Here is an 11,458-nt window from a genome sequence, read left to right on the forward strand (position 1 = left end):
TGGATAAGAGGTTTATTTTAGGGTGATGAAATGTTTTGTAATGAGATAAATGTGGTGGTGTCCCAACATCGTGAATGTACTAAATGTCACTGACCTTTTCATTTTAAAGAGGTTAATTTTATGTTGTGTGAATTTGATTTCAATAAAAATAAAAATTTAATCCAGATAATAGTTGAAAGATACTTGGATTAGACCAAGTGATGAATAATATTAATGTGCTAAACAATTTACAGTTTACAAAGTACTTTCACCTACATGATAAGTAGGCATGTATCATTACTCCAATTTTATAGATAAGGAAATTACAGGCTAAAGAAATAAAACACGTGACCAAAAAGTTGCAGAGCTGGGACTCCAAGACCAGTCCCTGATTCCATATGCAGCGTTGTTTCCACTGGGGTAGGGAGGATGGGGGTCTTCTAGGTCTTCTAGCACAATCTTCTAGCATGATAGGAAAGTTGGAGCATTTTTGACAAGTGGCACTGGTCCGACAGGAAAGAGAATAGTGGCAGGAGGCCTAGAGTCCAGGGGACTAGATCAATGGACAGAGGAAGAAGCAGAGGAGAGGAGGAAGAAATCAACAAATAGAGGCCCCCCGCATTAGCATGTTGAACAAAACCAGGACAGTGGAGGACAGCAGGCAAACCTGTTGGAAAGAGGCTTTGAGCTACGATAAGCACTCCCCATTAGGAAATTCCAAGTTAGTGCTTGTTCCGTTAGCACATAGACTGAAATCGGAAATTCTAAATTAGAAGCTTTGCCTCCCCACTGACCTGGAGAGGGGCTGCTCCACAAACTCCCCTCCTGCAGCCCTCTCATCCTCCCACCTCTCCGATATGTCGTTTTTCCCACTTGGGAGGGACCAAGGACAAAACCAAAACTGCACAGCATCTTTATTTTCAGCACAACCTCACCCCACCTCTACTCAACCTCTAACTCTCTGGCCCCCAGCATCCGACTTGGGAGAACACCTCATGGTGCACCCTTGATCTCGCCAGTTTTTCCCCACCCCAGTCCTCCTCCTCCACCTCCCTCTACCCTTGGCTTCTTCCAGAAAGAATAATCCCCAGAGATCAGACTTCCTGGATGAAGACATCCCTTTCAGGTGTTATACAACACAGTTTAACTCCTCTTTATTCCCAACTTCTCCATTCCAGAGTTAGGAAGTTGGCTTGATTTCAAATACCTAAAAGCCCCTCAGAGTGTTTTCTCAGAATAAAAGAGCCTCTTCCCCTTCAAATGGATTTTTCCTTCACCCTTACCTCAACAATCACAACAACAACAGAAATACTGCTAGCCTAAATAGTTTGTGACTCCTTTTAGTCATCAACATTTCAGCAATAGTGGCGCCAGGTTGCAAAGCATGTAACATATATACTAACCCTCACCATTTTCAAAGCATGTTTATGGGCTCCATCTCCCTCCTCTGTTAAGGCTACTTAGGTGAGGGGCCCAAAAGGAGAAGCTGCTTTTCATTTCCCTGTGTTTTCTTGCCATGGAAAGAGGAAGAACCCAGCAAAACCCAGAGTGATGTTTGCCATCTCTAATTGTAGCCCCAGCTACCAAAATGTTAACTTGTGGTTCCAGGGAGGTATTTTCCTAATCATCATAAAAAGCAGCATATATATTTTCATTTGCCTTTCCCTCAACTAGGCCCAAAAATTCTCCCAAACTCAAAAGGAAGAATTTCAGTTATTTTCTACTCTTTGGGTAATGAGGACAAGGTCAGTTTGTCTTTTTCCTTTAGGGGAACAGTCCGTGTCCTTGTTGTGACTGCTAGAGAAAACTGCATAAAAAGATGTTTTTTCCAGAATGAATGTGGAAAGAACGTTTTGGCTACCATGTCAGCCACTGTTTATTCACTCATTCGACAAACTTTTTCTGAGCAGTCGCTATGAGCTAGGTACTAGCCTCACCATCGGGGCCACAGATTGCATAAGACACGAGCTCTACCCTCATGAAGTTCACAGTTATGTTTAAGACGTAGACAAGGCAAAAGAAAATTCCAGTGCGATATGACGAGAGAGACGAGAATGAGAAAGGCAAGTACCCAGCGCTTCCTAGGCACCTGAGAGGGTTCCCTAACCCAGACAGATTGGGGAGTGGTCAGGGATGGCTTGGCGGAACAGTGCTGATATTGGTGATCAAAGATCAATCATAGTTATCTTTCTCGGAATGAACAAATGGGGAACTCTGCGTGTCCTTCCAGGAGAAGTTTTGGCTGCAGCCTGAGATTAGCTGAAGGCCATTCATTCACCTTGCAGTTCTGAACAGGCCACTGGGAGGCTCCGATATGAAATTCCTTCTGGGTCTCTTGGCCTGAGATTCTAGGGTATTTCATTCCCGTTAGGACAAAGGAAATCAGCTTTTAGAAAGAGATCAGCAGTCCAGGAGACTCATGTGTCCACTGGAGAGTTCTCAGTTCTAATGTCCACGAGCCAATAAACCCGTGTGCATTGAGGAAAGCTCTTTAACCACAGGCAACTGCCTCAACGTCCTGTATGGGAAAGAAGCGAAAAGCAGTGAGACTTCCTCTCCAGTGGCCAAAAGACTTGGGAATTGGGCTGCTGTGCTGGGCCTCTGCTTGGTGTGAGGGGAACTGTAGTGCATTGTCGTGCGTGCCTGAAATGCCCACGTGAAGAACAACTGGAATGATTGAGAGTTATGGAGCTGCAAATTACAGAATGTCCTAGCATAATCTACATTGAGAGGAAAAGCAAAAAGATACCCAGAAGACAATACATTTTAAAGATGAAAATTAAGCCATATATTCAAAAGAAAACATCAAACATGTAGACACAGGTTAATATAGTAGAAGTTAACTATTTCCATAAAGAGAACTTCTTTCAAAATCGTACCAAGCTATTGGACACCCAACAATAACTGAAATCTGCATCAATCTTAGAAGTGATCAAGATTTCTTTGTAATCATAGCTAAAACCCATTTCAGGTGGATGGGGATCCGATAAGTGTCTTTTTATTATTATTATTATTATTATTAATTATATTATTTTATTATTACTGTGACATTGGTTAACGAAATCCAGTATGTTTCAGGTGTACAGTTGCATATATATATATTGCATTGTGTATTCACCGCCCATAGTTAGATTTCTTCGTCACCACATTATTTGACCCCTTTTACTCCATCTATCTCCCCTTCTCCCCCACTGTCCTCTGGTAACCACTAGTCTACTGTCCATGTCCACGAGTCTCTGTTTGTCTGTTCATAGTTTTAAAAGAGAAAAAAGTAAGGCAGTGTCTCCCTACTCACAGCTAGATGCTATGATTGACTATTCTCATTTTACTGGATGTGGAAACTGAGGTATAAGAGTTAAGTAACTGCTCCAGATGCAAGGGATTTGTGATGCCTATGACACTCTACCCTCCAAGACCATAAGTGACAGACCAGAAACTTGGTCCCATGTCCTGGTGGCTCCAGAGCCAATGCCATTAACCATTAAAACAATGATTTTTCAACCAGGAGTGATTTTGTCCACCAGGGGACACTTAGCAATGTCTGGAGACATTTTGGTTGTCACATCTAAGTGGGTGTCTTCCTCTCACAAGCCCACCAAGACAGGAACAAACAGAATCCAAAAAAAAAAAGTAGAGTAGGCAACACCTGGCAAGTCCCCAAGATGGTGAACATCAACTTCAGGGGCAGAACCCACTAGAAATGCTCAAAGGAGCAGAGGGTATGAATGCACCAAAAGAGAGCATCCCCATCAGGCCTGGGAGCAGACACTTCAGCGAAGGATAGATGGCCAGTACTCCCCCATGCACTGACCTGGACCACCTTTTTAGCAGCACCTCCTCTTAAGTCCCATCGAGCACCTTATGCTTCAACAAATACCACAAGGGGTGAGACACTGTTGTGTCAAGAATGGAGACTCTGCAGTCAACGTCTGAGTTTTAAATCTTGGCTCCTTCCCTTTCTAATTGTGAGAGTTTGGGCCAATTACTAAAACTTACTAAACCTCAGTCTCTCCACATATGAAATGGGAATGATAAATTAAAAATAGTTCCTGTCTCACAGGGTTGTATAAAGATCAGATAGATACTGCATTCAGCCTAGAGCTTGGCTCCATAATAAGTTCTCAATAAATGTTGGTTGTCAATGATAACAAACCAATGGGACAAATGTCACCTATTATTTCTATTGCCGTCTTCCTCTTCAGCTTCCCCTATTCCTCCCTCAAGAATTCAAGCCATCAAAAAGAAATAAATGAATAACAAATAAATAAAAATTAAAAAAAATAATTCAAGCCATCTATCCTGATAGCACTTTATGACACTGTTCTTGGTCTTTCTCTAAATTCTCACAGCACTTAAACTGGACTTCTCTTTTATTTGAAATAACAAATACTTATAGTACTTACTATGTGCCTACAGACTGTGCCAAGTGCTTTTAAAATATTAACTTGCTTATTCCTCACAACAACCCCTGGGGGAGGCATTAATATCATTGCCATTTTACAGATGGAAAAACAGGCAAAGAGTCAAGTAACTCACCCAGGAGAGTTAAGTACTAAGTGGTAGAGCTGGTGTTTGAACCCAGGCTGTCCACATTGAACCATTAAGCCTCTTTCATGTCCCTTAGAGTGATGGATCTTGGATTTTTAAAAAAATAATCTTTACTCATTTTTTCCTGGCTACACATGGAGTTCCTTGGGAGCAGGGCCTTTGTGATCCATTCAATATATGCTTATTAACTGATTAAAATCACATTGTTAATTAATGTGAATTCCTTCAACACCAGAAGGCTCTACCTGGGACCTAAATAGGAAAGAAGATGGATTACTCCAGAGGCTAAGTGGGCTGGGGTGGGAGGGATGCAGGAACTGCACTCTAACCGGAAAGGCAATGGTAGAAGGGTGGGCTAAGTGGAAGGCAGAACATAATGCTACCTTTAAGCTAATAAGATAGGACTAATGAAAGCATCTCAACTTTAAAACTGAAAGGAATCTTTTATTCCTTTTTATGGTTGAATAATATTCCATTATGAACTACAGGATGAGTAAGGTTAATGACAAGGGAACTCCACACTGTTCTGTTGCTTTGTTTTACACTGTGCCTTACATTATAGTGAAGTTTAGTTACAAACCAAACTGCCTACATGTGGAGACTAACCTACATGTGTATAAAACAGGAGAGAAGAACCCTTCAAAATGCTAGAAGAAAATGAGAGGTGGCCAGCAAGGACTAGGGGCCAAAGGAACATGAAAAGAGAAAGCTACCCTCGGTTTTTCTCGGCTCAAGCTATGGCAGCTCAGTATTTGAAAACCACAGTGTGAGAGAAAAGATGAGAAGACGAGAGTGTAGATAATGTCAGCTCACAAAACGGCTGGTGAAATGGTGCTGAGGCTGAACTCCAAGCCAGACACAAGAACTGGCTGGGCAGGTGTGAGGGAGTCCTAGGTTCTAGTCCTGCCTCTGCTCCCAGCTATCTCTGTGACTTTGGAAGGCCTTTCCATCTCTAGAAGTCTGTTTTCTTCTCTACAAAATCAATGGGCTAGGATACAGCAGGGGTTTTTGTTGTTGTTGGTCCCTATTTCTTTTTTAAAATTGAGGTAATAGTCACATAACAAGATTAACCATTTTAAAGTGTACAATCCAACGGATTTACATTCACAATGTTGTACCACCACTATTTCTACCTAGTTCCAAGACATTTTCATCACCCCAAAAGAAAACCCTGTACCCATAAAGCAGTCGGTCCCCCTGTCCCTCTCTCCCTAGCACGTGGCAACTGTCAATTTGCTGTTTCTATGGATTTACCTATTCTATGTATTTCATATAAAAGGAATCATATGACATGTAGCCTTTTAGGTCTGGTTTCTTTCACTTAGCATAATTTTTTTTTCCAGGTTCATCTTAGAGCATGTATCAATCTTTTATTCCTTTTTATGGTTGAATAATATTCCATTATGAACTACAGTATGATTCTGAGGTCCAACATTACGATCCCCTTTCCTTTTCAAACGTCTGTTCAATAAATACACAATAAGCACCAATTAAACACAAAGCAGATGCTGAGGGGAAATGGTCAAGAAACACTGTGACCCCAGCTTTTTTTTAAACACATTTTTTTAATTGAAGTATATAACAAATGTTCACAAAGTAAAAGAAAAGTTTCACGTGATACTGAATGTTGCTAACCACCTCTCATTCTCCCTCCCTCCCCCTTCCCTACCAATACCCCCCATTCTCCCTTTTTAACAGTCTCAGACTTTCAGCAAGCAACTGTATCTAGTTGATACTTAATAACATCTTATTTTAATGTATTTATTTTAATGACTTTCTATTTACAGCAAGCTATAAGGTTTTTACATTTACATTATTTAACATTTTCTTTCAAATAAATTCATTTAAGTTCCTAAAACGTTAGTTAACTTAAAGAAAATAATAAATAACACGCAGGTGATATGCAGACTCAACAAACTAAGTTGCAAATGGAATGACTGTTGTTTGGAAAATACCCACGTAGAGTCTGCAATTGCCACATTTACTGTGTGACTTTTATCCGTTCAGTGAGCTTGCTCCAAGGCACCACGCTCACCAGTGAACACTTGGTTTCACTGATTGACAGAAAACACATTTTAAATTTGTCTCAGTTCTTCTACTTTTGGAAAAAGACGCCAAAATGGAATCCCAAAGGTTTTCAGGACACCAAAGCCTTGATGTGTCTGACCCACTTAGCTTATTAACAGACTAAAATTGCATTGCAGTTAATTCTATTTCATGTAGAAGTCAGAAGGCTCTACCTGAGGCCGAAATAGTTGAGATCTTATTCAAGAACCGGTCAAAACAGTAATCCACACAGGTTAACAACAACAACAAAATCAGTAGCAAATATGGAAATATTTTGCTCCCCATCTGGATTAGTCCTTTTTAGGTTGGGGGCGACAATTAGAGACAAAATGTTGCTTTCCCAGGTACTCAGCTACTCAGAAGCCACAATGGAAGCTACCCCCTTACAACAGGGGCGGAGGGACGCGACAGGGACGTCGGAGGGTCCCTAAAAGGAGGAGCTGCTGTGGCTCGGCCCGCCCCGCCCGGCGAGGCCACGCCTTTCCGGCCCCGCCCCCAGCACGCCCCGCCCCGCAGCCTCCAGTCCTCTCCGCGGTTCCCGCGTGTGCTGAAGATGGCGGCAGCGGTGGCAAGGTTTCTCCGGGCTTCGGTGAGTGGCTGCCGGTTGGGAACAGGCGCGGAGACACTATGGTGGCTCCAAGAAGTGCTTCCCAGACAGGATCCCACTCCCTAACGGTCTGGGGGACTTTCGCCCTCCCTGGAGGATGTCAGCTAGTTACGGACCCAGAGGCCTCCGCTAGAGAAGGCTCCCTGCGCCTGCTCAGAAGTGCCCTTCCCATACCCCTTCCTCGCAGTCCCCTCCCTTTATTTCTCATCGATCAGATTCGCAGGTCCCCAGTCCTCTTTCCATCTGAGCACCTGGTCCTGCCCCTGGAGACGGGCGATCTGCCCCCCTGTCCCAGACTCTATGACCTTGGAAAGTGCCTTTGCCTTTCCGAATCTCAGTTCGCTTTGCTCGTCTCAAGGTAGAGTGATGCCTACATCAAGGCGTGGCCGTGAGCATCCACGAAATGCTGGATGGAAACCAAAGTGCTAAAAGTGCCCAAAGTGTCAAAATGCAAAAGGCACTTTTCTCCTCCCACCACCTGCAGGTCTCTCCCTGCGCTTTTCTCTTGGCAAAGCCTAGTGCTTCCTCGCTACCCACCCTCCCCCTTTCTCGTGGCGGGTTCCAACGCAGGCTCTTCTTCCTGAGTCATGCAAGACACTGAAGTTGAGCAAACATTTGCCTTGAGCCCTTTTCAGAACTTTACTACAGGATGAACTTTGCTCTACTTGTTTGCTTGTCTGTGGGGCTGGAAGGGCCTTGTCTTTTCTAAGGAAAAACCTTGACACGATATATCGCTCAGCAGAATGTCCTGACAAAAGGCTTAAAATATTCGGGGCCTGGCCAAGTCCCCTTGGTTTTTGAACCCTCTGTGTTGCTCTTAAGAGTAGGGAGCCCTTCTGGTCTTATAATTCCCCTCCTCCTTGCAGTCTTTTTAAAAAAATAAGTTCTTAAATAAAAATTTTATGTGTAAGATGCACAACATAATGATTTGTTATACATACATTTAATTAAATGATTACTAGAGTCAAACTAATATCTCTTCACATGGTTAACCTTTTTGTGTGTGATGAATGTACCTGCAATCTACTCTCTTTAGCATATTCCCAGTGTTCAGTGCAGTATTATTATTCAGTGCAGTCATCATGCTGTACTTTAGATCTCTAGACTTATTCATCCTACATAACCGCAACTCTGTATCTTTTGACCAACTTCTCTCCATCCCCACCTTGCAGTCTTGAAAGAGAGGGAAGCAAAAGAGAATATTAAGAACATGGAGACCCGATCCGTACTCTTAAGAGTTTTGGGTTTGCTATTTGGTTCATGGGAACAGAGAGAGCCAAGGCCACCACTGGCTTATGCCCTTTCAGCAGGGCTAGCCTTTACCCACCGTTCTGGACTACTTCCTAATGTAAAGTCTTTCTCTTACCAGGTTGCCCGACATGTGAGTGGTATTCCTTGGGGCATCTCTGCCTCTGCAGCCCTTAGGCCTGCTGCTTCTGGAAGGATGTGCCTGACAAATGTCTTGTGGTCTGGTTCCAGTCAAGCAAAATTTGCCTTTAGCACAAGTAAGTGTTATGCCTTGTTTTGACCCAGGTACTGGAAACATGAATCATCATCTCTGAAGAGGGGCCCTGAACTCTGGCTGTACATTAGACTCCCCTGGGGATCTTTTAAAAGCGTACCACTGCCCCAGTCCCACCCCAGACAAATTATGTCAATCTCAGGGGGTGAGACCAGGACCAAGACATCAGTGTTTTTTTTTATAGCCCACCAGGAGATTTTAATGTGTGGCCACGGTCAAGATTCACTGAAGTAAACTGCCCTTGTGTCACATTTTCTAGTTGGTTACCAGAGATTTTAATCCTGTGTTGAGAAATATGGGTGGGGGATTCGACTCAGATGCCTTCCATGTGAGGTCAGTGGGAGTGCAGCAGCCTGTCGGGGCTGAGGCTTTTGGATTCAAACCTGTGTGCTGGCTCCAGTTGGCCATGTTAGACCATGGACTCCTCCATGATCTGAATGAAGCGTAGCTCTTTCTTGAGATTTGCCCTCCATTTTCTAGAATGTGGGCTTTGCTGAGATCAGCCTCACATAACGATTGGTACTTGAAAATACCTCCTTTAGATTTGTCTCACCTTTTATAAAGCGTATTTTTAGCATGTAATGGTTTGGGTGATATACTTTAGCAAAGCCTTTGTTTATTGGTAAAATGCTCTAAAATGTTTCCCAGTTTTACCACCCTGGACCTTTAAAAAATTTCTAGTAGTGATTTGATGCCACAGATTGAAAACTTTGCTTGTCACCTGTTTCAAACTCCCATTCCGAACAGCTCCATTGTTTCGGAGGCCCAGGCATTCTGACACCAGATCGCCTTTGTCCCTCGGACCCAAGTAGAAGCAAGTCCTTCTCCAGTTCTGACACATCTCTTGCATTTTTGCCTTTCTTGTGTTTTCTCTGCCACATACCTCTCACTTAGATAACTGATATCACCCCATAACTTCAGTGTCTCCTCCTCCTGCTCCCCAACCCTCCCCTGCCAGACTAATCTTCCAAAGAACAGCCGACTCATCTTCCATCTCCTACACGAAAACCCCCAGTGACTCCTCTATCTCTCTTTTTAAGAACAGACTCATCAGCCCGATATTTAAGGGCCCTCACAGCATGGCCTTCAACCGTTCCTGCTTCGTCTACTACTGTTCTTTCCACATGTTCCTGCTCTGTCTGTTCTGACCAAACTGCGCCACGGGCTGTTCCCCACACTTGTCCTCTTCCTTCCTCCATGCCATTGCCCTGTCCCATCTGGACTTGGTGAAATCTGCACCATGTCTGGAAGCCATATCCAGTCTGTCTTGCTTAATTCCATCTCTACCATATTCTGTCATCTTTTTAGTTTCCATAGCACTTTCAATTGAATTTGTGTACAATCTAGAACTATGGAAGGAAAATAAATTTACCTAAGATGTACAGTTTACTGAACCTTTTAATTTATACTGCTCATTAAATAAAGGTTTAAATAAAATCAAATAGGTGCTTTAGTATCATTTGATGAACTTTATATGCACGTGGGGTTTTTTTTTTCAGGTTCCTCATACCATTCTCCTGCCGTCACCCAGCATGCACCCTATTTTAAGGGTACAGCCGTTGTCAATGGAGAGTTCAAAGAACTAAGCCTTGATGACTTTAAGGGGAAATATTTGGTGCTCTTCTTCTATCCTTTGGATTTGTAAGTGTAATTTCTGTAATTTCTGCTTTAATGTCATTCCGAAAGCAAGCAAAGATTCCTTCTTCCACACTGACATCGCCTGTCTCTAGTTAGGGTTCTTGTCAAAGGAAGGGTTCTTTCTGAGCCTTTATCACTGATGGCCTTGTTGGCACGGCTTGCATCTGTAGCTAATTTACAAGTAATGGATTGAGAGGATGGAGTGACATTTTTCACTGGTCTGGAAGAAAATGAGAAAAGTAAAGATAGTAAAATGGATTTTCGCATAGAGCTACTTTATTTACAAAATGGTGCTCACCTCCACCATTTTGGGATATGATTCTTAAATAGAAAGGTGAGGATGGTTAGCTATTTTGCCTTTTTTACCCTTAAGAAAACTGAACTCATTTTTAGGCTACCTGTTGTTCCAATTTTGAATCCTTTTTTTTTTTCAATTCTCTGATGAGAATTTCTGCCCTTTTTTTCTAGCACCTTTGTGTGTCCTACAGAAATTATTGCTTTTAGTGACAAAGCCAATGAATTTCATGATGTGAACTGTGAAGTTGTTGCAGTTTCAGTGGATTCCCACTTTAGCCATCTTGCCTGGATAAACACACCGAGGAAGGTATAAACATTATTTGCCCTGTCTTGGCACTTGTGACCTTAAAAAGTGAAAAGATCCCATCAAGACTAACCCTAGAAGTTGTTAAAACATGACTAATCTGATATGGGCTATTTGTAGGTCCTGACCTACTGGCAAATTCTGCTGAACTGTGTCCATATCTCCCTCGGCAATGCATGCATATTTATTCCCCACTACATTTGTATTTTCCACGATGCAAACAGTAAGGGAGAGCAGGCTAGCAGGGCGGGGGAGCAGCTGGGGCCTGTTGCCTCCCCTCTACCAGTACCCTGTAGGTATCGTGAACCCTCCTGCGTGTCTCGTGGGAAGGTGGTTAGGTTCTCCGATGTCTGTTCTGCATGATAAGTATTCTTGCCTAAAGATTTGCTTGAGAGAATCAAAATTTCTAGCTATGCTGCTGTACTGTCAACATCAAATTATTCAGAGTATTTTTTTAATACTTTTCCATTTTTATGCTTCAGAAATTAATCTTCAA

The 11,458-nt window shown here is 42.8% G+C and overlaps 1 protein-coding gene across 1 annotated transcript in view; it reads left to right on the forward strand.

Annotated features, from left to right (window-relative positions):
* Positions 1-7,041: 7,041 nt before the first annotated feature.
* The window catches only part of PRDX3 (peroxiredoxin 3), a 7,962-nt gene continuing 3,545 nt past the window's right edge, over positions 7,042-11,458 (forward strand). The window contains exons 1-4 of the mRNA XM_006920819.3: positions 7,042-7,183; positions 8,571-8,706; positions 10,223-10,364; positions 10,830-10,965. Coding sequence (XP_006920881.1) covers positions 7,148-7,183; positions 8,571-8,706; positions 10,223-10,364; positions 10,830-10,965 — 450 coding nt within the window. The 5' untranslated portion in view covers positions 7,042-7,147. The remainder of the gene's footprint in view (positions 7,184-8,570; positions 8,707-10,222; positions 10,365-10,829; positions 10,966-11,458) is intronic.

This window comes from Pteropus alecto, unplaced genomic scaffold, assembly GCF_000325575.1.
Source record: "Pteropus alecto unplaced genomic scaffold, ASM32557v1 scaffold177, whole genome shotgun sequence".
In the NCBI taxonomy this organism is placed as follows: domain Eukaryota; kingdom Metazoa; phylum Chordata; class Mammalia; order Chiroptera; family Pteropodidae; genus Pteropus; species Pteropus alecto.